This window comes from Hemitrygon akajei, chromosome 32 (genome assembly GCF_048418815.1).
Source record: "Hemitrygon akajei chromosome 32, sHemAka1.3, whole genome shotgun sequence".
In the NCBI taxonomy this organism is placed as follows: domain Eukaryota; kingdom Metazoa; phylum Chordata; class Chondrichthyes; order Myliobatiformes; family Dasyatidae; genus Hemitrygon; species Hemitrygon akajei.
The window spans coordinates 14553705-14579634 of NC_133155.1; the positions used below are offsets into that span (position 1 = coordinate 14553705).

General features: G+C 40.4%; 1 protein-coding gene and 1 long non-coding RNA gene across 2 annotated transcripts in view; one reads left to right on the forward strand and one right to left on the reverse strand.

Annotated features, from left to right (window-relative positions):
- The first annotated feature begins 366 nt into the window (after positions 1 to 366).
- The window catches only part of cap1 (CAP, adenylate cyclase-associated protein 1 (yeast)), a 43179-nt gene continuing 17615 nt past the window's right edge, over positions 367 to 25930 (forward strand). The window contains 8 exon segments of the mRNA XM_073034389.1: positions 367 to 387; positions 8583 to 8688; positions 11717 to 11817; positions 14317 to 14394; positions 19805 to 19870; positions 19872 to 19949; positions 21014 to 21099; positions 25611 to 25716. Coding sequence (XP_072890490.1) covers positions 8592 to 8688; positions 11717 to 11817; positions 14317 to 14394; positions 19805 to 19870; positions 19872 to 19949; positions 21014 to 21099; positions 25611 to 25716 — 612 coding nt within the window. The 5' untranslated portion in view covers positions 367 to 387; positions 8583 to 8591.
- LOC140719640 (uncharacterized) overlaps positions 20584 to 25930 on the reverse strand; it is a 33020-nt gene continuing 27673 nt past the window's right edge. Inside the window, exon 3 of the long non-coding RNA XR_012096968.1 lies at positions 20584 to 21918. This is a non-coding gene — a long non-coding RNA (uncharacterized lncRNA). The remainder of the gene's footprint in view (positions 21919 to 25930) is intronic.

Below are 25930 nucleotides of genomic sequence, written 5' to 3' on the forward strand. Positions count from 1 at the left end.
CTTCCCCTCACTTCCGACAAGAGCAGCCTCTCCTGCCTCAGCAAGAAATCTAGTCTTCCCTGGACCTGAAGGGCCATTTCTTCCATATTAGGAGATAGCGGAAGCGGCTCGCGCTGCGCGAGGGGTTCTGGGTCCGGCGACTGGAGGCACTTCCGGGGCGGATTCCGGCAACGGTGGGGAGAGAGAGAGAGAGTCCTCGGTGACGGTGAGAGCCTCGATCGTTCGCTCAAAGTTTGTTTTTCTGTCCCGCTCTCCCTACTTAAACAGGATTTGTGGAGTTCTCCGCGGTCGCTCGGCGTGCTGGGGGTATTACTCAGGGGTGGGGTGAGCGTGTACGTGTGTGTGTGTGTGCACAGTATAAATGTTTTGATTTCCCTCCCTTTTCAGGTAAGGAGGTGCGAGCGGCAAGGGAGTGAGGGGGGTGCACGAGTTTCTGTTGTGAAGGGAAGGAGGGCGGCAGAGGTAGTTTTCTGTGTTCGAGCGTTTAAACTTGTCTGCAAAGGAATCGCGGCTTGTTTGACTTCCTGTTTGTGGACAGGGCGGGTCCGCAAGGAGGCTTTGTACTTGTATGGTACAGATTAGTCTTCCTAAAAAGTGCACGGTTACTCAGGTCACCTCAGGGATTTTGCAGCTTAGAGGACAAGGTTGGATACTTTTTCACAAGGATTGCAGTAATCTCAAGGCATCAACGTGGGTGACGGCTGAAGCGGAGCATCCAATTGAGCCGTGAAGAAGAATGAAAAAAATCTGATTCTATGAACTTAAGGTGCAGCTAATTTACCAAAGAAGTTCGCCTTTTAGATTTGAAACTGCTGAGCATCAGTGATTTCAGTAGGTCATCTAAACCTGTTAGGCGTATTAGAGAGCAAACACGAGGAAATCTGCAGATGCTGGAAATTCAAACAACACACACAAAATGCTGGTGGGACACAGCAGGCCAGGCAGCATCTATAGGGAGAAGCGCTGTCGACGTTTCGGGCCGAGACCCTTCGTCAGGACTGTATTCGTCAGGCGTATTAGAGAATCGTGGACTTAGAATGAAGTGTCAGAACTAGCACTGAAGGTTTGTAAATTGATTACATCCCAAAGATCCTGAGTTTGGAAAGGGGTGCCTGTAGAGCAGGGGTTCCCAACCCTTGTTATTACAATGGAACCTTCCCTTTAACCGAGGGGTCAGTAGAACCCAGGTTGGGAACCGCTCTGCTAGGTGCTTTGGTTATCATCTTCCAAAATTCTACAAGTTTTGGTATGCCTGTGGTCTGGAGGATGAGGGATTAAATGGAGAACTTCCGGGCTGTCAGCAGAAGGAAAATTGCTAGAACCTACAGGATGAAACGTGATAGCAGAGAATCTTGTAACGCTAACTTAAGTTTTGAGAAAATCTTGTTTGACTAATCTGCTGGAATACTTTGAGGACATGACTTGTATTGGTTTATATTTGTTACCTGTACCAAGAAGCAGTGAAAAGCTTGTCTTTCACACAGATCCAAGCATCACACAGTGCACTGAGGTAAAACATGGCACTATAAAGTTTCAAAGCTGCAGGAAAAAATGTGCAGAGCAGCTAACAATATGTAAGGTGGGTAGGATGTGAGGTCAAGAGGCCAGCTTATCTTACAAGAGGTCTAACAGCAGGATAGAAGCTGTCCTTGAGCCTGGTGGTAGGTGCTTTTGTATCTTTTAGAGGGGAGAAGAGAAAGTTTTCTGGGTGGGCAGGATCTTTGATCACGTTGGCTGCTTTGCAGGGGCAGTGAGAAGTTTAGACGGTCCATAGAGGGGAGGCTGGTTTCCGTGCCTTGCAGAGCTATGTCCACAAATCTGGAGTTTTTTGTGGTCAGGTGCGAAGCAGCTGCCATTCCAAACCATAATGCATCCTAATACTGGTAAAGGTCGACTGGGACATGCCAAATTTCTTTAGTCTTCCCTCCCTCAGTGGCAGGAGTGATACCCCTTTCTCCCTCGTTAGCGTGTGAGAGAGCCTGTAGGATGTTAAACTGTTGGGATGGGCGGTAGTTTTTTGATCGACTCCAGATCATGGTCTGTTTGTGGGCTTTGCTATTGCTTGCGTGGGTGGTGGTGGGGGGCTGATGCTTTTGTTGAGGCAGGTGGGGGAGAGGGAGGGGGGAAGGTTGATGCTGTGCTGCTGCTTGTGCGTGGGAGGGGCTTCTGAGTTCTGAAGTTTTTCTGTCGTTCATTCTTCGGGGTTTTCTTCTGTTTCATGGATGTCTGCAGAGTAAGAATTTCAGGTTGCATACTGTTAAATGGAACTATTGATAGTGAGGCATGGGTGAGATCAACTTGGCTGGATCAGGACAGGCTATTAGTGATGCTTACTCTTAGGAGCTTCTAGCTCTCAACATCAGTGATAAGAGGGCAGTCATTAGATTTGATAAATTTGCACTTCAGGAGAGGTGATCAACCATGTTGGAGGACTTGGAACTGGGGCAAATGTACTGATGTGAGTTGAAAATTGGTTATTGGATAGAAAACAGGAACAAAGATATCTCATCAAAATGTAAAAAATTGTTAAAGGATTTAATGCAAGAGGGATGAGGACCGGAGGGATGGGGAGGAATAAAAAGTTTATAGTGGATTTTGAACCTTCGGCGTTCTCTTCTGAGGGCTGCAGAGACCTGGTTATTGAGTTGGTTCAAAGCTGCTATTTCTTGTGTTCTGCTTCAGTGTTTTTTAATTCCTTTACCTCAATTAACAAAAGCCTAATTAATGACTTGAAGGGAATACAAAAGCATATGGTTGGTTAAGTGTACATTCTGCTGCATTTAAACTAGCAACAAAGTAATAAAGAGTTAAAATTCCTATTCCTTATGTTAGTCATGATTAGCATTTCTGCATGCTTGTCTTAACTGGCCTTTGTTGAAATTTGACCAACTAGGGCTGAACTTTTTTTAAAAACAGTATATTATAAATAAGTGGTTTCCCAAGGTGTTTCCCTTTGTTTTATTTTTAATCAAAACTTAAGTTGCTTTCTGTTTTGGTGATTCAGGAGTTGGAGATGTTCAGTGGGTTTTAAGTTTTCACAAAATAAACTTTTATTTTTTTCGCATTTTCCCCCTCCCCCCAGTACTTTCAAATCTCTTACTATCTTTCCTTTCGGTTAGTCCTGACGAAGGGTCTCGGCCCGAAACGTCAACAGCGCTTCTCCCTATAGATGCTGCCTAGCCTGCTGTGTTCCACCAGCAATTTTTGTGTGTGTTGTTGTTTTTATTTTATTCTGTTTCTTTAAACCTGGTTCAGAATTTATTGATTTTAGAGAGCTTTCTTATTTGAACTTGGGATTGTGTTGTTGGTTCGACCATTATTTATTCTTGACTGAGCCCCTTCAGCGAGTGGTACAGTTAGAGTGGGATTGACAGTTGTCAAAGAAGTCAGCAACGAATCACCTTCCTGAGCCAGTCTCTGTGGTAAAGGTATTATTACCACCGTGCCGTTGGAAAACAGGTGGTTTGAACTCTGCAGCAGGGAAGCATTCCCAGGTCAGTGTGGAGTGCAACTTGGAGGCAAACGTGGTGTTTCTGTGCAGTTGAAACCTTGTCCACAGCAAATGAGGTTGTGAGTTTGGGTTTTATGCAAATTTTTCTTTACAAATTTTTAAGGGTATTGGGAAACTGAACACCTATTCATGTCATTGTGCCATTTTGCATGTCTGCTGTTCAATTAACAAAGTCTTCCCGATGATGTGGTCATCACTAAGTAATGTTTTGCTGCTCAAGTAAGTTGTAAATATTGTCTGTTGAGTGGTCAAACTCCTCTTTATCATCTCAGTTATATCTTTAGCTTGTGGCTGGATGATGCTAAATGCTATTTTTTAAGAGGGGGAAAGAAATACAGTTTTACATCCAATGTTACTTTGTTTTTTTTTTCCCTTTTATCTAGGTAAGATAATTGAATATTGGTGTAATTCTGTAAATCATTTCTACAAATCATAAGACAACTTGCTCAATAAATTCAGTGAATATCTTGTATTTTTTCCAAAAATAGCAAAAAGATCTGAGAACAGAAGCCACACTGCTTAAGTATTGGTTGTGGATAGACATATGGCAGACAGGAGGTGCTTGTGTTGCAAAATTTATGACTAAAAGCTGTTCATTATACTTTGGAATTTTTCTCTTAAATGTAGCTGGGAACATGTAATTAGTTATTCCAAGGAAGAATACTTTCAATGGTTGAATCATCACAGAAACTTAGGTGAAATATTCGTGTTCAGAATACAAGTTTCTATAAATAAACCGTTTTTGCATTGGGTCATAAAACAAGTTTGGCTAATGTCCTTATTGACACACCATTTTCTAAGGTGTTGGGTAACATACAGAACTTTCCTCTGCGTTTAACGTTGCTGTAGCAAATGCGGAAACTGGTAGATTGGAGAAGTACATTTTCATCCTTTAGAAGTGTTTGACTTTAAATTGGATGTCTAGGTGATAAAAATTCATGACAGTTGTTATTTTAAGAACATGAATTACACATCACTGCAGTTACAGGATGCACATAATTTTCCTGTCCTCTCTTAACTGAAGTTTGTTTGACCATGGTAAGTGGCTGTGTTCTGAAATGTTAGCTTTCTTTTTCACAGATGCGGGTACTTTCCCATTTTCACTTGTTTTTATTTCCAATTTCAAACATCTTGCAGTTTGATTTGACTTTCAGTGCAGAGTTTTGAGAACTGAAGATGAATGCCAATTATATTGAGAAGATACTGTCCCAGGCCAATAAATAGCAGTGTTTTCTTAATGCCAATGACATTCAGCTCAGGAGTGTGTGTAATAATAAATTACTCCAGTGAACTAGATAATATTTATCTGAACACTAGTGTACTTAAAAAGAAAATGAGCATCTTGCATTATCACCCTTTTCTTGGGAGCCTACTTTGTTGCCTTGTACTTGATTTGTACTTCAAAAGATACTTGATTGTAAAACAGTTTATGATGTCCTGAAATTGTGAAGGCTCCTTTTCAAATTATGATGTTTATGTATTTTTGCCAATATGTGACTCATCAGCTTTTGCCCTCAACCCCACCCTTGTACAATCCTCACTCGCAGAGTTTCTCCGGCAAATTGGTCAGTTTGAGGTCCCAACCTGAGCCCCTTAGTCTAAACCATGCATATCTGTAGAAGTATCAGGAATTCATTTAGCATCAGTCTCTTGGTTGGGAAAATATGAATCAGCTGTGGATACATCTGGTGTCTGTATAAGAGTTTTGAACTCTGTGGCAAAGGCCCATATTTAAGTACACAATAACTTCCTGAGGTACAGGAATGCATACTTGCCAAAGGGTTGGTGTGTGTTTTTAGAATGTGTATCTTCCCGGTTCATGGAACTTCATGTTTGATATACAAACGTACACACAATCGCGTGAATCAGAAGAAAAAGTATGCAACTCGATTCTTGAGCTTGCTCCTCTATTATCATGGCTAATCTGATTGAAGTATTAGCTCAGCAATCCAGCCTACTTGTTGTAATATTACAGCATTTTGTTTATGAAAAAACTATCTACCCTTAAAAATATGCAGAACCCTTTTCCACTGGTCTTTGTGAATGAGAGTTCCAGAGATTCAGAACCCACAGAGAAACTCTTCATCTGTTAAAGTGAGCGACCACAATTCTAGATGCTTCTGCAAAAGGAAACAACTTCTCCACACACATCTTGTCAGCTGCCTCAGAATCTTCTACACTCCAACAGATCCAATGCTAGCCTATCTAACTTCTTCTCAGAATGTAGCCTGCCAATTCCAGTATTGGTTTCTCAACTGCTTTCTACGCATTAAATAAAACAACAGTACTCTCTGCGAGGTCTTGCCAAAGCATTACACAACCAAAACATAGTCTGATTTTGTATTTAAGTGCCCTTGCCATTAATAGTATTTCAGCATTCTTAATGCTGTAAGTGAATCTGCTCCTTTACCTTTTGCAAATCACACTGGATATGTAAGGCCCTGTATATCATTTAAATAATATTTCTTAGCTTTTCGTACCTAAATTGAAATTTCATCTTTTCCTGCACTGTACTCCATTTGATATATCTTCTACATTTACTTAACCTGCCCATGTAGATTTCTAGCCTCAGTGTATCCTGTTATAAATAGGATGTGATTTTTAGCAACCATGGCTTCAGTACCTCCATACAAGTTTTATAGATTGTAAAATAAAAGAGGCCCAACATTAGTCCCTGTGGTACAACATTTGTTGGTCTTGACACTCAAAACAAGATTTGTTGGTCTTTTATTCCTGATAACCAGCCAGTACTCCATTTACACCAATCTGTAGCATTCAAAGGAATGCACAATTACTTTCTTCTTTAATGTTTAATGTGGTATGCTTTCAAAGGCATTTTGGAAATCTGAAGTATTTGGTAATCTCAATTTACTTCAAACAGCACAGGGACGCTTGTGTGTCTGTTGGGGGTCCAGTATGAGGTAGACTTAGAACCCATATCTGTTTAGTGCATCTTGTTTTTGAGTCATTCATTCAATGAAGGTTGTGGCATTAGTTTCAGATATTTGAGATGAGAAACAGTTTTTTGACTTGGAAGATCACTAATATCGAGTCCATTTTCAAGTGAGTCATTTCCTGTAATGTGTTCTTTGTACTGATCAGGGTTTATTGGTTGTTACGCTGCCCTTTGAACATTAATTCCTAAAAAGTTGAAGTCGATCGCCCTCAAAATGGATTACACTTCATAGTAATAACCACATAGTTTCCAGCATCTGCAAATTTTACCTTGTTTGTACGTAGTTTTAATTGCTATATTTATGTTCATTGAATAAAATGGTACAAAGTGTGATGTTTTCTCTGTTAAACAATTACTCTGTAATGGAAATGTTTTGAGGGAACTCTGAGGTTGGAGCTTCACTGTGTAGAAAGCTTCAGGTAGGAATTCAAGTCTCACGAATGCTGAAAGTGATATTAATTTAGTCCTTTGGGAGGCAGCATGAACCCAGGGGAACAATCTAATGGAAAGTGTCCAGAGGGAACCCTGTACAGGTATTCTCCAGGCTGCAGCAGGTTTTGTTCCTTTGAACTGTGCGTAATCAGTTTACTAAAACACAGCACAAATGTAGTTCCCAGACAACAGAAGATGCCTGCAACAGATGACAATCCATGCCTTCCTCCCAAATGTTCATTTGTATGTACAGGTGCTCATTACTCTTACCCTTAACTCACCCCTTCATCTTTTGCCACACTCAGGACATTTTATAGTCACCAATTAAGATGTCAGCGTATCTTTAGGATGTGAGAGAAAACTGGAGCACCCAGAGAAAACCCGTAACGAAGGAGAGAGTTTGTCACTCTGCACAGATATCATGGGTCTCTAGAACTGTGACGCAATGGCGCTAACTGTTACATCACTGTGTTCCCCTTTTACGCAATTACATTTCAAAGCCAAGTAGCCAGGTCATACATATTTGAGTGATGAATAATTGTTTTTTGATTTTGAAGTAAGTGTAGGTGTCAGATAAATAAGTTTGCAGATGACACCACAATTGGAGGTGTAGTGGATAGTGCAGAATGATGTTCAAGGTTACAGAGAATCTAGATCGTCTGGGAAAGTGTTCAGGGGAATGGCTGACGGATTTTAACTTGGACAGTGCAAATTGGTATACTTTGGGAAGTTAAAGCAGGACAGGATGTGCACAGCTGGTCCAGGAAGTGTTGGTGAGCATTGAGATCTTTGGCGTATAAGTTCCCAAAATGTCCTAACAGAAAGGGGTGAGGTGAGGCTCTGCCACTCAGGGACTTGGGGTATACATTTTTTTGTGTCTGTGTTTTTCTGCTATCATAACCATATGCGTTGTGTGCTGTTGGTAATTTGTTTTGCACCTTGGCCCTGGAGGAGCACTGTTTTGTGTGGCTACATTCAGGAATGGTTGAATTATAATTAAACTTGAACTTGAAATTAAACTTCATTCCTGAAAGAAAGAATGACCTTTAGTTGAGGTGATGAATAGAGGCGTTGCCACATCTAGTTACAAATCATTCATTAGACTGTACTTGTGTGTCATTCTGGCTGCTGTGTGATAGGATATGATTAAACTAGAGGGAGTGGAAAACATTCACAGTTAAATTGCCTGGATCAGACAGCTTGAGTTATAAGTAAAGAATGGATAGGCTGGGACTGTTTTCTCTGGAGCATTAGAGCTTGAAGAGTGACTCAGATCTTTGCCTATGTTTTTCTACTTGAAAGATGCAACTTTTAGTGAAACTCCAGGATATGCAACATTTCGGCTTATTGCTGAGAGGTATTTTTATGTGGCTTTGGTACTAAAATCTCTAACGCAGGCTGGAAAATGTACCTCATCAAAAATTGCCTCAATAAACTTTGGAACATGGTTTCTGTATAAACTAATACATTAGTGAAAATAAAGGAACATGTTAATAATGTGTAGGATGTACACCTTTGTGTCATTTATTGGGGGGGGAAGTATCAACTGTACAATTATTAAACTTTTTGAAATGTTATACCTCATGGTGGATGAGATAAGCGTAACATTTGAATAAGCAATGTATGTTTTAAATAACATTTGCTTACTGCATTGTTGAACTTGTTGATCCTTTTTCCTTTTAGGTTTGAACAATGGCAAATATGGAAGCTCTTGTACAAAGGCTGGAGAAAGCTGTGCTGAGGTTGGAGACAATGGGGTCATCGGCTGGAAGTGATGGATTTTCGGATGGTAATGGAAAAACAATTCATTTGAACATTATGAAAGATTAAGTTCTTGCCTGTACTTTATTCTGTCCCATTGAATGATCTGTGTTAATATCTAAATCCACTTTATGGATGCTTTGAGATTGTTGGATTATCTGACTATCGCTGGATCACTCATAGATAATCCATTTCCCTTTCAACCCCATTCTCCCGCCTTCTCTCCGTAACCTTGCACACCCTGACTAATCAAGAACCTTAAATACACCCAATGACTTGGCCTCCATAGTCACCTGTAGTAACAAATTCCACAGATTCACCACCCTTTGGCTGAAAAAATTCCACCTCGTCTCCATTTTAAATGGACGCCTCTCTATTCTAAGGCTGTGCCATCTGGTTTTTGATTCCCCCACCATAGAAAACATCCTCTGCACATCCCCCCTATTTCGGCCTTTCACCATTTGATAGGTTTCAATGAGACTCCCTCTCATTCTTCTAAATTTGAGCAAGTAAGGGCTCAGAACCATCAATTGCTGTCCTCATGCGATCAGCCTTTCATTCCCAGAATCATTCTGGTGAATCTGCTCTGAACTCACTCCAATGTCAGTGTATTCCTTCTTAAATAAGGGGCCCAAAACTGCTCACAGTAATCCCAACTGAGGCCTCACCAGTGCCTTATAAAGCCTCAGCATTACATCCTGCTATATTTTAGTCCTCTCAAATGAATGCTAATGTTACATTTGCCTTCTCTCCACCAAATCAACCTCTAGGGAATCCTGCACGAGAACTCCCAAGACTGTTTGCACCTCAGCTTTTTTGTATTTTCTGCCCATTTAGAAAATAGTCTACGCTCCTACCAAAGTACATGACCATACACTTCCAGATACTGTTTCCCATTTGCCAATTCTTTGACCTATCTGTCCTAAGCCTGATGCAGTCTTTGTAGTTCCTCAACACTACCTGCTCCACCTATCTTTATATCATCCGGAAACTTGGCCACAAAGCCATCGATTCCGTCACCAAGTCATTGACATACAACGTGAAAAGAAGCAGTCCCAACACTGACTCCTGTGGAACACCACAGGTCACCGGCAGCCAATAAGAAAAGGCTCCCTTTAGTGTCACACTTTGCCTCCTGCCAATCAGCTAATGCTCTATCCAGGCACCTTTCCTGTGTTATGAAGGATGAACAACTCTGATGGGCAGAAGGGTACAGAGTTGCCCATATCCACCCCCCCTCCCCCCCCCCCGGGAGAATCACAAACTGTTACTGTTACCACGCTGCTAATGAGAGAGAAAGAGAGACAAAGGGAAAACATACTGGGACTGGAACATCTGCTTCAGATAAGGGAGAGATAACACCTGGGGAGAGAGACTTGTTGACCCACCATATTATGACTCCTGAAAGACATGGCTCTGGAGAGGGCTGTTTACTTGGTACCATTCTGTTCATTAAAATTCCTCAGTGGACAGCCGGAGTGAGCTGGTTTGATGGACTAAGCCATTCAAAACTGATTGACACCTGAGACCCCGTGAGTGGGGATAAAAGTGAGGTCTGGGGAGACACCCCTCAGACACACCAGGAGACACACTAGTGAGCACTGCTTGAGTGTTGGAACCCACGTAAAGGTGTGGGGCATCGGGGACCGAACAAAGGATCGGTCAGTTTAACTCACAGTGTTATAGCAGGGCCGGTGGGGGCTTGTGTGTGTGTCCGCCCTTGCCTGGGTGACGAGTCCACCACCGAAGAGCGGTCTAGCTGAAGGACAGAGGGGTCATACCTGAATGGCCACAACACATCGACGTAAAGGAAGGTTTGCCTGACTGTAGCTGTCACTGTTTGCTCGCGCTCTCTCTCTCTAACAATTACAACAAAACCACCAACAACTACCTCAGCACGTATGAACTGAACTGAACTTTATATTCACATATGACAATTCATTATCCCCTAGACATTGATAGAGCTTGTTTATTATTGATTATTATTATACCCACACTTTTAGGTTTAGTATTGCTAACGTGTATTTTCTATATATTTGCATTGTTGATATTGATTTGTATATTCTACTAATAAACACTGTTTGAAAATAGTACCACCAGACTCCAACGGATACTTCTTTCTCTGCTGGTTAGACACCCAGTTACGGGGTACGTAACACCTGTAATACCATGGGCTCTTACCTTGCTAAGCAGTCTCGTGTGGCACCTTGTCAAAAGCCTTCTAAAAATCCAAGTGCAGAACATCCACCAATTCTCCTTTGTCTATCCCGCTTGTTATTTCCACACAGAATTTGAACAGATTTCAGGCAAGATTTTTCCTTAAGAAACCCAGGATAACTTTGGCTGATTTTACCATGTGCCTCCAAGTACCATGGAACCACATCCTTAATAATCGACTCCAACATCTTCCCAACTACTGAGTTCAAACTATCTGGCCTATAGTTTCCTTGCTTCTTCCTCTCTCCCTTTTTGAAGAGTGGAGTGACATTTGCAATTTTCCAATCCTCAAGTTTAAAGACAGCAAAATAGGAGATCACCACAACAAAAGTGATAATGTGTGAGCTGGACAGTATTTCCATCATTAGAAGTACTGTGGCTAGATGGGAAAATCCTGATTAAGTGTATCATTACTTTCATGTTTTCTGAGCTATTGTTACAGCACTTTTGGTTTGTAAAGTATCTGCTTTAACAGTCCACATCCTCTGGACTAAGTTTTCTCTAAATTGATTCCTCTGTGAATTCAAATCTAATATGCATGAAGAAATGTAACCCTGTTCAAACTCATACAATGATAGAACATGATAACTGAAAAGCTTTCTCCTTTGGAAGCCACATGATTCTTTATACAAAAGAATCCTTGTAGATTAATGAGCAGTTTTCTAATCTGTTTCTGAGAAGAATCAGTGTGGTTAAGTCCCACAATACCTATACAGTTCTCCATTTTGTAACATAATATTTGATTATCCTTTATTTTATAGCATGTCGACTTGTGCATTAATAACTTGCGATGCTGCTCTCTCCTTGGCTAGCTCTCATATGTCTTTGCTTCTTTGTAGTGTCTTCTCCTTTTGTTGAAGCATTTGATGAAATTCTCGCTGGGCCAGCGGCTACATATTATAAATTAAGCAAAGAACTTGGAGGAGATGTTGAGAAACATGTGAGTGATTGTGATGTAGTTTCCTAGAACTCAATCATTCTTTGAAATATATTGATCGTGTACTTTGCCGTATAAAAGAAAATAGGCCAGACTTTGATAGAACGCTCATGGCTACTTTATGAAAAATCAATTTTAAATGTTTGCTTTAACTCTTATTATAAACAAGCCAATTAATTAAAAATCTGCAGTTTAATCCTTAAATCAATTGCACTCTAACTGAATAGTATCTAGGTGCTTGATATTGGGAAGTGAAAAGCCAGTGCCACTTGCTAACAATCAAAAAATCTAGCTAGTACTTTGCTTGATAAACATGATATGGGGAAGAAAAGTTTGCTTGTGGTAAGATGCATGCAGTGTTACTGTAGTTTACTATTTTGTTGACAGTATTTAAACCTGCATATATTAGTTTGATTTTATACCTATTGGAGCCTTTGGCCTTGAATTTGGTACCTCTGCAAAAAAAAAAGTTAAAGAAAATCCTTATCACAGTTTTTTCTTTTCCTCCTCGTCAGCAAATATAATTTTACCTCTGTATCCGTCAGTGATATGTTCAGGAAGGCAAACTGATGCTAATCAGGAAGTTAATCCTAATCAATTATGGTACAGTACACTCCGTCCTAATTATTGACTGATTTGCTATCTATAGATCCACATACTTGTAACAACGGCCCAGGGCCCCATTTTGAATTATTTCAAACAAATATACATGTACATAGCAACAAACACAAAATGCCGGAGGAACTCAGCAGGTCAAGCATCATCTATGGAAATGAAGGGGGGAAACGCCAGAATAAAAAGGTGGGGGGAGAGGAAGGAGGGCAGCTAGAAGGTGATAGATGAAGCCATGTGGGTAGGAAAGATAAATGTGCACATTGAGCAGCCAGTCATTGTTTACATAAATACCATGATAATTTTCCAGACCATTTGTGTCAAATGGCTTGCTGCATTATGTAGAGTAGAGAGTGATCTTTGTTTAAGCAGCTGCACTTTCTGATTTATACTTCCCCCTATCACTGCTTGTAAATATCAGTGCATTCAATGAAAATAGCTTGCTAGCTAATACCATTTCCTTTTGGATATTTTTATTTTTACTTTTGCATACAATGCTTATAGAGCATGCAAGTCCCACAGAGACAGCAGTGGACGTCAGGAAGAAACCAGAGGGAAAGAAATTCGGCTTCACTCCTAACTTCAGTGCTAATTCTGTGGGGTTTGTAAGAGTTTCCTCTAGGTGTTTTGTTTTCCTGCCACATTCCAGACACTTGCACATTGGTTAGTTACTTGGCTCCTGTGCATAGGAGTAGCATCAGGGGCATTAAATCATAAGCACAAAGTCTGCAGATGTTGGAAATCCAAAGCAACCCATACAAAATGCTGGAGGAGCTCAGCAGGTTAGGCAGCATCTGTGGGAAGCAATAAACAGTCAACGGTTTGGGCCAAGACCCTTCTTCGGGACTGAGAAGGAAGGGGAAAGTTGCTAGAATAAAAAGGTGGAGGGGGTAGGGGAAAGAGGCTGGTTCCTGGAAGGTGATAGATGACATCAGGGGGTGGGAAAGGTCAAGGGCCTGAGAAGGAGGAATCTGATAGGAGAGGAGAGTGGACTGTAGGAGAAAGGGACAGAGGAGGGGACCCAGAGGGAAATATTAGGCAGGTGAGAAAAGGCAAAAGGTCAGAGTGGGGAACGGGAAGAGGAGGGGGGGAGATTTTTTATTCGGAAGGAGAAAGCTATATTCATGAGATCAGGTTGAAGGCCACGCAGATGGAATACAAGATGTTACTCCTCTACTCTGAGGAAGGCCTCATCTTTGCACATGAGGAGGCTGTGGATCAACATGTCAGAATGGGAACCAGAATTAAAATACTTGGCCACTGGGAATTTCCACTTGTGGCGGATGAGGCAGAGGTGCTCAACAAAGTGGTTCCTTAATTTACGATGGTTCTCACCATTGTAGCTGAGGCTAGATAAGAATAGAGAGGGGGTGAAACTACAGGAAATATTGGTGAGGGTGTTGGAATAGGAGCTGGAATTGATTTGGTGGGACATTTGTCAAACCTTTGATGTATGGAAAATAATGTTAAGATTGAAATTTTCCTGAGTCCCTAAGGCTACATTGACTTCAGCGCTGACTGGCAATTGCTGCAGTGCATCTGGTACCAAACTGTATCAGTCTCTGCAGTTCCTTCGGTTTCATCAGCTGTGTGGAGAGGGGGAGCCTGCTACAGGGGCAACAGTTTGCGCCATGTCATGCTTCCCTGGCTTGCGTATCACGTAGGCGGTTGGGACGCATGGTCACCCGGACCAACGGAGAGCCTGAAGAATGTTTCCAAAATAGGTTTTAGTAGTTGGAGTACTGAATAGCAAAATTGGGACGTTGAGCAAAACTTGATGGCAGTAAATTAACATAATGAATCAAAAGCTGCTTCAGTATATTTGGACATTATCTCAGCGTTGTACAAATAATGAAATGTTGCTATGTACGTATTTTTCTATCTGTTTAGGCTGATATGGTGAATGAAGCTCTAAAGTTCCAGAGAGGATTCCTGGTAACGGCTTCCCAATGTCAGCAGCCTCCACAGGTAGGCAGATAGCTTTCCATAGCAATTGTCCAGATAAAATTGTGTCACCTATTTGTTTTGCTTCTCCTTGTTCTGCCTAGAAGAACGTAACCACTTCATATTTCTCAGCATTATACTGTCGTCTGTTACTAGTCGGTCTGTTTTGTTGTGCTGTTTTTATCATCTTTGCAGTTCGTTGTGCCACCATTTTGTGTCATTTGCAATTTGGAAATGCTGCCTCAATCAAGAATAAAATCTTAAAAAGTAAATGAAGACTGCATTGACTGCTACTGTTGAACTCATGTTATTGTCTCAATTATTTAAGCAGAAGTATGCCGGGTACTTAGCCACTGGTACTTGGGCGTTTTGTATTTCTTTTTCTCAAGCCCTTGGCTCCCAGTGGAGCATAGGCCATTGATAGTCTCCTGTCTCCATCGTCCAAAGTCAATGGGTACGGTTGGAGTTCATCATTGTCTCTGTAATCCGTTGCATCCACTGTACAGGGGATTGGCCCGTACAGCTTCACCAGAGCCCTCTTTCCACTTCTCACAAGAGGGACAGAGGGTTGGACTTGGTGTGGCAGACATTTTGTAAATTTTGCATTCTTGCACGATGGAGCAGATCCCAGTGCGCTCTTCGGGGCAGCTCAGTGGTTGTGTGTTGTCCAGCACCCTGTCCCATTTTCCCTTGACATCACCTGACATCAGATTCCAGCAGATAGCACAGACATGAACCAAAACCTGAACTTTGGCCATATAGCAGTTGGAATCCCATAAAATGCCTGCAACCATGCTTCTTTTCAGAAAAGTGATTTTCAAATGCATTGCACTGATTAGGATTACACAACTAAATTCCTATTTTACCACACCTGATCCCCTCAGGTCATTCAGCATGCAGTCAGTTGCTTAGACCTGGATAGATTAGTTTGATACTCGTGCAGTGTTGAATTAACAAATCACGCCCAGAATACAATGTTTATTTATTTACTGAGCGTTACAACGCAGTGTAGGCCTTTTTGAGGCACGTCGCTCCAGGAACCCCACAACCCTGATTTAGCCTCAACCTAATCACGGGACAATGTGCAATGACCAATTAACCTACCCAGTACGTCTGAACTGTGGGAGGAAGTTGGAGCACCCAAGCGTAAACCCGTGCATTCCATGGGGAGGACATACGGAGACGCTTTACAGGGCGGCCCCAGGCTGCAATACTGTCACGCTAACTGCTACACCACCATGGTATGTTGGGACCATGTAGACCGACCTTTGGTGGCACGATTGCAGCTGTGACCACTGCAATCTCTCAGGTCAAGGGATCCACATGGAGTTTGCATTTTCTTCCAGTTACTATTCGCTTCAAATCTTCCAACTTCCCAGAGATGTACTGGTAGGTTAATTGTTGTGAGCAATCAGGTTAAATATGTTGGTTGATACTTTACAGCGGAGCCTGTAATTGGGAGTATTTTGAGGTAGTGTTTTTGTTGTGTTAATCTTAATAAGTTAAGTAATCCTGAAATGTTTGGTTGTTTGTCCCCACTAAGGTTTCCACCAGAGACTAATTAAGGTGCCATACAGAATTAAAAATAGCTGCTAATTATGTGCCTCAGTCATAATTGTGTATAAATTGCTTACTGATGCAGTTAATTTCAAGTCTCTGTCAACAACATTCATGTCCTATTCATTAAGTTTTTAAGTAGCATTGTAAAGTATCAGTTTTCTTCAAAATGGTTCTTAATGAGCACTTTAAGGTTTTAGCTGGTTTGACAGTAAATTAGCAAACTCTAAAATGTGGTATGTGACCCTGATGTTGATCAATGAATAATAATGGCAAAATGTGTCAACAACATAAACACATAAGATTCTGCAGGTGCAGAAAATCCAGAGTAACACGCACAAAATGTTGGAGGAACTCAGTAGGTCAAGCACCATCTATGGAGAGGAATGGAGTCAGCATTTCAGGCTGAGAACCTTCATCAGGACTCCAATCGCGATGTATCAATTATCAGTGTTACGGTTTGGCTTTAGTATTTGTTCACACCACTATACAGGATGTTGGTGACCACCTTGACCAGGTGTGTTTGTAATCTCCTTCAAGTGTCTGTTCAGGAAAGATTTGCTGGTTTGATTACCAAATGAAGGTATCAATTTTAAGGAAAGGTTGAGCAGATAAAGTTTGTACTTTTGGAATTTAGAAGAACGAGGTCAAGAGGATTTCCCCCCTTCCCCCCCCCCCCCAGAATCTACAATAGGAGTCAGTTTTAGAAAAAGGGGTCACCCAGTTAAGACAGGGATTTTTTTTATATAGAATAGAAACATAGAAAACCTACAGCACAATACAGGCCCTTTGGCCCACAAAGTTGTGCTGAACATGTCCCTACCATAGAAATTACTAGACTTACCCATAGCCCTCTATTTTTCTAAGCTCCATGTACCTATCCAAAAGTCTCTTAAAAGACGCTATCATATCCGCCTCCACCACCATTGCCGGCAGCCTATTCCACACATTCATCAATCTCTGCGTTTTTAAAAAAAAAACTTACCCCTGACGTCTCCTCTGTACCAACTCCCCAGCACCTTAAACCTGTGTCTTCTTGTGGCAACCATTTCAGCCCTGGGAAAAAGCCTCTGACTATCCACATGATCAATGCCTCTCATCATCTTATACATCTCTATCAGGTCACCTCTCATCTCCCATCGCTCCAAGGAGAAAAGACCAAGTTCACTTAACCTATTCTCATAAGGCATGCTCCCCAATCCAGGCAACATCCTTGTAAATCTCCTTTGCATCCTTTCTATGGCTTCCACATCCTTCCTGTAATGAGGTGACCAGAACTGAGCACAGTACTCCAAGTGGGGTCTTACCAGGGTCCTATATAGCTGCAACATTAACTCTCGGCTTCTAAATTCAATTTCACGATTAACGAAGGCCAGTACACCATATGCCTTCTTAACCACAGAGTCAACCTGCACAGCTGCTTTGAGCGTCCTATGGACTCGGACCCCAAGATATCTCTGATACTCCACACTGCCAAGAGTCTTGCCATTAATACTATATTCTACCATCATATATTTGACCTACCAAAATGAACTACTTCACACTTAATCTGGGTTGAACTCCATCTGCCACTTCTCAGCCCAATTTTTGCATCCTATCGATGTCCCGCTGTAACCTCTGACTGCCCTCCACACTATCCACAATACCTCCAACCTTTGTGTCAATAAATAAATAATTTATTCTTTATTTTGAATCTTTATATAAAAAAAATTTCCTGTGGTAGAATTGTGGAATTTTTAAGCTAAGATATATAGAGTCCTGGTCTGTTGGTGAGCTAAGGGAAGTAGATGGAGTGGAGGACAAGATCATATTTATTTTATTGAATGTCAGGGGGGTTGTTGCTAATTAAGTGCTCTTGCAGTTTTTTTAATTTAAATTTCAAAGTAAATTTATTATCCAAGTACATTTGTCACCATAAATGACCCAGAGATTCATTTATTTGTGGTTTTCCCTGTCCAAGTGTCTCAGAACTGACAGGAGAGCCAATGAAATAGCGTCTGATGTTGACCTGTTGTGATGGAGCAAATTGGAGCAATCCAAGGTGCTCTTCAGGTGGCAATTGACATGCTTCATTACCAATCTCTCAAAGCACTTCATCACAGTGGATGTAAGTGCTACTGTTATTATGGAAGAAACATGGCAGCTAATATCTGCATAGCAAGTCCTTTCAAATAGTAATGATCTGTTTCAGTGAAGTTGAGTGTAACTAGGCCAACATAGTCACTCTGCATCATCTGCTTATAATTGCACCATAGGATCTTCTATGCCCCTTTGGGAGGACAAACAGGACTTAACCATTAACGTCTTGCTCTGAAAAATATAGTTTTCCCCTTTCAGTATGGCATTGGAATTTTGTTTAGGTTCCTGCGATGGAACTTGAGATATCAACCTTGTAATCTAGTTTGTGTGCTACCTTAAAAGCCACACTTGTTCCTTGTAACAATAGTGGGTTAAGATTATAAATTCCAGTTATATTAAGTGGACAGTACAATATATTCCTGTAACTCCATTGCAAATTTTGCATATATAGGAAGGAATATATCAGGTAAGGCAGATGAGCTAGATTTGTACATTCAACTACAATATCATAGTATTTGCTGAAACTCGTTTGCGAGAAGGACAGAGCTAGCATCTCAATATTCTAGGACATAAATGTTCTGAATGCGACAGATAGGGATATTAAAAAAAGGTAGTGAAATTACATTTATTGTTAGAATGTGTAGGCTGCAAGGAGGGAACATCTTAGAGGTCTCATCCAATGAGGCAATGGGTTTTTGGTGCTGAAGGGTGACCTGATGGAAGCATTATAAGAAGCATAGTTGGAATTGATAATCAGGGCTTTACTCCCAGGGCGGAAAGGTCAAATTCTAGATGTAGTTCAAAGATAAGAGGGGGATAATTTAAAGGAGATTTGCTTTGCAATTTTTATTTTGCACAGTGGCGGTGCCTGTTGTCAGGTGAGGCATAAAAGTAGTTACAATAACGATGTTTCAGTGGCATCATAACACGCATGATCAGGCAGGGGATAGAGGATCACATGTAGACAGTTGGAATTAGTTTTGATTAAAGTGGGTGGGGCTAAGGGGTCTGTTTCTGTGCTACACAAATTTCTTTGGAACCACGGAATAAATTATCTATAAAATTCAAAACTGAATTCTGACCAAAAAATAAAAGCAGATCTTCAAAGATTAAAACTTGATTAGAGATGTATGCCCCAAAGTTTTTTTTAATGTGCTATTGTTTTGTTTACCGATCTTGGATACCTTTAACCCACCAAAATTTTTCAAAATAAATTCTTGTATCCAAATTTTCATTGTAATCTACCTTGATAAACTTGTAGTTTTAATTCCTCTCTTTCCAGAGGACATTATAAGAGCATTAATTTAAAGAAAAGGTTTAGTGACAGGACAATTGTTTTATGAATAGTTTTTTTTTGCAGAAAAGTATTTTAACTTTTTTATTAATGCCCTTCACATCTTTTGGAACCTCATTGCCCAATCTGACAGAATAGGAATTTTGTATCATTCTAATATTTTGGGATGAGTGACTTGTGAAAGACCAATTGGATAATTGCTGACTAAAGTAAGGTTTCAGTTGGGGAGTGAGACAGCATTTTCCCACCTCGTGATTTGTCCAACTTTGCAGCTGAAAGTTGAACACCTGCGTCCACTTTTTCAAGTGTTGAAGTGTTGACATTGCACTCATTGTGGGGAAGGTAGAAAGCTGAAATCTTAGCTTGTATATTTTTCCACAGCTGTGCTTTGTATGAGCGCAGTGGCTTCAATTATGTATTCGTGTTTTATTGCACTATTTATTATGCTACCTGCTGCACTGTTTACTGCAATTATACAAGTGCTCATTTGCTTTGTATCTGCAGGCTGAATTGACCCAACTGCTTCAGCCACTGTCCAGCAAAATTCTGCAGATCCAAGAATTCAGAGAAAAAAAACCGTGGAAGCAAGCAATTTAATCATCTATCAGCAATTAGCGAGAGCGTTCCTGGTCTTGGATGGTTGGCAATAGTAAGTATTTTGTTCTCTTGCCCAGAAGAGTATGTTTCTTTGATACAGAATATGCTTATGATTTGCGTTGTGTTCTTGAACTTTTGTACGTGACTTGTTGATGGCTTTAGGTTTCCCTTTGCATCTTAATATACAGTGTTGCAGCTGCAAATTGGCACTGGGATAAAGTTGACATTTATGGAATCACATTTATGGTAAAACAAGAGAAAGGAGAAAACGCAAAAAAAGAAGAAAGCATATTGCAGTTGTTAGCATTGCACCTGCATGGATTGTAATTTCTATGTTGTGCTGTTGGATAAAGATAATTATAGAATATTAGCTTTATGTGTCAAATGTAAATTGAAACATTTGCTTGAGTGGCCAACACAGTCCGAGGATGTGCTGGGGCAGCCTACGTGTGTCACCATACTTCCGGTGCCAGCATAGCATGCCCACAGCTTACTAACTCTAACCTGTATGCCGTTTTGAAATGTTGGAGCAGCGGAAATTGAATCCTGAACAGTGATGGTGGCACTGTAAAAGCATTACGTTAACCGCGGCGCCACCTGATATCCATTCTGTTAACTTCAGGGTGGATTGAATTGTTATTAAATCAGTGTAATTATTGATATGGAATAGCACAAACAACTTAAAAGATTTCCTTTTATTTATATGGGACAGGAGCAGGTTTCCCAGCATTTCCTTTTAGAATCTGCTTCTTAATGTTTGCAATTATATCCAGTTTGTAGAATTTCCCATCACCAAGGTGCATATGAACTAATAAAACTAACAATCAGATACTTGCACTATCTGGCTTTACCAGAAATTGGACCTTTTAACATGATTAAACATGGGATTAATGTAAATAACTTTGAACTGTCTCAAGTGATCAGCAAACTGAATGTGTGATATATATGTAACTGACCTCCAATGAAAATGACAATGTTAACCATGATTGCCTGATGGTGGTGTAGGGAGGTGTTTGAGAAATGTGTATTTTTGAAATCTAGATGGCATAAGTTGTTTGAGTGTATAAATTATAAAATTTGAGGCATGGGAATTAATGAAATGACTTTTCTTTATAGGCTCCAAAACCTGCTCCTTTTGTTAAAGAGATGATGGATGCTGCTATGTTTTACACCAATAGGATTCTGAAGGAGTTCAAAGACAAGTATGAGTACCATTTACATTGTTTTGTGTTTAATGGAATCTGCTAATACTTGGTCTCATATTCCCCAGATATCCCAATCTGATAAATTAGATGATTTAAATGGTTTCTAACCTGTAAATACATTGATACTCTGTGACTTTACATTAGAAAACTGTCTGGGGGAAAAACAGAAGTTGGGATTACTCCAATTATAAAATGATTGGAAGAGCAGGAAATGGTCAGAATATCCAGCAGGTTAGATAGCATCATTATTCTCCACAAATGCTGCCTGACCTGAATAAAACCAGTGTATTGACAGATTTCCAAAATCTATAGTATTTCTCTCTTTATTTGAAATTCTCAGTGCATGAAGTATCTTTCCATCTGTATCCAACAGTCTTGTTGCTGACAGGCTTACTCCCAGTGCAGCTCTGCACAACACTTAGTGAATTGTAATGAATTGTGTGTTTTGTTCTCTGGGATTGTACAAATTAGTACTGGTAGTCATAAGACTATCAAAGTATTAGGAGGGGAATAAGCATCTACAGTAGCTAGAAAAAAGTTTGTGAACCCTTTGCAATTAACTGGTTTTCTGTATTAATTGCTCATAAAATGTGGTCTGATCCATAATAGAGGAACACAATCTGCCTAAATTAATAACACGCAAACAATTGTACTACTTCTCGTCAATATTGAGTACACCATTTAAACAATCACAGTCTAAGTTCAAAAAAGTATGTGAACCTCTAGGGGAATGCCTTCTGCCACAGCTGTTTGGAGTCAGGTCTTCCAATCAAAGAGATGAGATTGGAGTTGTGGGTTGCAGAGGTGCTCTTCCCTCTATTTAAAAAAAAACAACAACACACAAAGTCAGGTTACTGACAGTCTCCTCTTCTCAAGAAAGATCTATTTGTGTGTATCTGTTTAGGTGTATAAGATGATGAGAGGCATTGATCATGTGGTTAGTCAGAGGCTTTTTCCTAGGACTGAAATGACTGCCACAAGAGGGCACAGGTTTAAGATGCTGTGGACTAGGTACAGAGGAGATGTCAGGGGTGAGTTTTTTTTTACGCAGAGAGTGGTGAGTGCGTGGAATGGGCTGCCGGCAACGGTGGTGAAGGCGGAAACGATAGGGTCTTTTAAGAGATTTTTGGATAGGTACATGGAGCTTAGTACAGTAGAGGGCAATGGGTAACCCTAATAATTTCTACGGTAGGGACATGTTTGGCACAACTTTGTGGGCTAAAGGGCCTGTATTGTGCTGTAGGTTTTCTATGTTCCTATGTGTACCATGCCTCAATCAAAACAACTTTCAGAGGACCTTAGAAGAAGAATTGTAGAGATGCATGAAGCTGGAAACGGCTACAAAAGCATTTCTAAAGGCCCGAGTGTTCATCCGTCCACAGTAAGAGAAATTGTCTACAAATGGAGGAAATTCAGTACTGTTACTACTGTCCTGCAACGATCACACCAAGAGCACAACGTGCAATGCTGGAGGAGGTGAAAGAGAACCCAAGGGTAACAGCAAAAGACCTGCAGAAAGCTCTAGAACTTGCCAAAATTTCTGTTCATGTGTCCACTACAGGTGGCCCCTGTGTTTTGAACGTTCGCTTTACGACAGCTCGCTGATACGAAAGACCTATATTAGTACCTGTTTATGCTAACCAGAGGATTTTCGCTTTTACGAGAAAAAGACACCTGCTTTATATGTGTGTTACCTCGAGAAAGACTACCATGACCATGAAGCCTTGCGCGGGCAATTGTGTGCGCATGTGTGTACGTGCCGATTTTTTTTTTCCCTCCACATCAATTTTGGCTCGCTGTCTTCCCAACTTTTGATAAGTGAAACTACACCGTACATACAATATTTCTATTTTATATAGGCTGCATATTTATCATATCAGTTCAGTTTCAGTTTATTGTCATTTAGAAACCACAAATGCAATGCAATTTTTAAAAATGAGACAACGTTCTCCAGAATGATATCACAAAAGCTCACGACAAAACAGACTACACCAGAAAATCCACATAACGTTTGGTAATCCCCAAATCCAGAGTCCGGAGAGGCTGCTGCATATTAATATCGCGCTACCATCTTAGTGCGTTCCCCGGAAAGGAGCTCCAAACCCACCAGACAAAACAAGACTGCCCAGACAAACCAAGTCAAGAGACCAACTCTACCACCCAACAAACCAAAAACTAAAGCTACAAGATCTACACAAAACCACATAGTTACATATAGTTATAGTTAACATATAGTTACAACAGTGCAGGCAATACCATAATTGATGATAGAAATAGACCATGGGCACAGTAAAAATAGTCCAAAGATGTTAAAAGACTAAGTTCGAAAGAAACCACTACACAGTTTCCACAAGTCCTCTGGGTCCCGATAGATTCGTCATCCCATGCAGACGGCAGAAGGGAATACCCCTGCTATGGACTTCCACAGCACAAGACTCAGCCTCATTCCTGCTTTTACTATATGCTTGTGTTATTTTAGGTTTTATCTGTTATTTGGTTTGATTTGGTAGGTTATTTTTTGGGTCTGTGAAAGCTCAAAAAATTTTCCCATATAAATTAATGGTAATTGCTTCTTCGCTTTACGACTTTTCGGCTTACAAACAGTTTCATAGGAGCGCTCTACCTTTGGATAGCGGGGGGAAACCTGTATAAGAAAAACAGAACAAGAAGGACACTACAGAGGAAATCATTATAAAAAACATTGCTGCACATCCCAAGTTGGCAAAAGGCCACTTGAATGTTCCACAACACTTCTGGGACAATGTTCTCAGGGCAGATGAGACAAAAGTTGAACTTTTTGGCAGGACTGCGCACCATTATGTTTGAAAGGAAAAGGACACAGCACTCCAACACCAAAACCTCATCCCTACTTTGAACCACGGTGGAAGGAGCATCATGGTTTCGGGCTGCTTTGCTGCCTCAGGGCCTGGACAGCTTGCAATTGTTGACGGAACAATAAATTCAAAATTGTATCAAGACATTTTGCAGCAGAGTGTCAGGATAGCGGGCCATCACCTGAAGCTTAATAGAAGTTGGATGATGCAACAAGACAATGATCCAAAACACAAGAGAATAGTTTAAAAAGAAGAAAATACGTGTTTTGGAATGGCCACGCCAGAACCCAGACCTTAACCCAATTGAGATACTGTGGTGTGACCTGAAGAAGGCTGTTCATGCAAAGTATCTCGAAAATATTGATGCACTGAAATAGTTTTGTATGAAGGAGTGATCTTAAATTCCTCCTCACCATTGTGCAAGTCTGATCAACAGCTACAGGAAACATTTGGTGGAGGTTATTGCTGCTAAAGGAGATTCCACCAGTTATTAAATACAAGGGTTCACATACTTTTTCTAGCCCGGACTGTGAATGATTAAACAATGTGTTCAGTAAAGACATGTAAAGGACAATTGTTTGTATGGTATTAGTTTAGGCAAATTGGGACTTAGATGAAGGTCAGACCACATTTTATGAGTAATTAGAGCAGAAAATCTGTTAAGTGTAAAGAGTTCACAAACTTTTTCTTGCAACTGTATTTCACAAACTTTTTAATCATGGAAATAAATGCACCGCTCTTGCTTGGCCTATGTATGACTTGGTTTTGTAAGCCCAGTAGTTCAGGGACCAATTCAGACATAAGCATTAATTGGTGACTTTACTTGTAATGTCCCCATCCTTTAAATAAATACAATTAAAAGGTTAATTTTTTTAACTTATTTTATTAATGACCTTGAAGTCAAAATGGCAGCAAATTTTTAATCTGGCCTTACAGGAGATTTTGTTTGATTCCATTCTTGATTGTAAAAAAAACTGTATTCGTTCAGTCAATTCCACTTTCGATGCATTTCTTTTTGAACCATTTAACCTCTCAAGCACATTCCTTCATTTAATAAGGTCATGGACTGTAGTATTTTTACACGCTGCTTGTACTGGATTTATGTATACAAACCATATTAAATTTTCTCACAAGTAACCATTCACCTTCCCGTGCTTTCAGCCTGTTGGGCAGACAGATCTTATTTCTGAAAATTACATCTCTGATCTCAGTGAAAGTCAATCAACACTAACGAGGAGAAAGGGAATTTGAGTGAGCTGCCCTGATGAATGACACCAAGTCACAAATCTTGTACTAAATTACATAGAGAAGGTAGGGTGCATCAGTAGCAAAAGTAGATGTTCTCCAATTCATGATGTTGGTATTTTTCCCTTTTAAGAACTGTAATTCGTGGGTTTTGATTTATTTCCCACAACCATAAGAAACAGACTTAGAATTAGTAATAGATGCAGCATGACAATGTTAGGGAGATTTGGTGGCTTCCATTTCAGGTGTTGGTACCTTTCGTCTCTGTTGTAAATCTCTTCTGGCTCAAACTGTCTGTTTCTTATCTTCCTGACATAGTTTGTATGGAATATACAGGATCTCATATTGAATTACACACAGAAAGAGATATGCACAGGAAGTAGTAATAAGGTGATATTTTGACTAATTGCATATTTCTTAATGTTTCAGGGATAAAAAGCATGTAGAATGGGTCAAGGCTTATATAAGCTTCTGGACTGACCTTCAGGCTTATATCAAAGCAAACCACACCACAGGGCTTTCATGGAACAAAAATGTAAGTGCTCCTGTTTTTTTTGGTACAGTAAAAAGTTTTTTTGTATTATTTTGATCTCTGTATTATGTATTTACTGTGCGGAGTTGCACAGTCAAAGGTTGATACAGTTTGCTGATGTCAACTCCTGATGCTAGTGACTGCAATCATCAAATAATTGCCAACTAATGAGTTATAATATGACATGCCCCACTGACATGGGATAAATGTCTTTGTT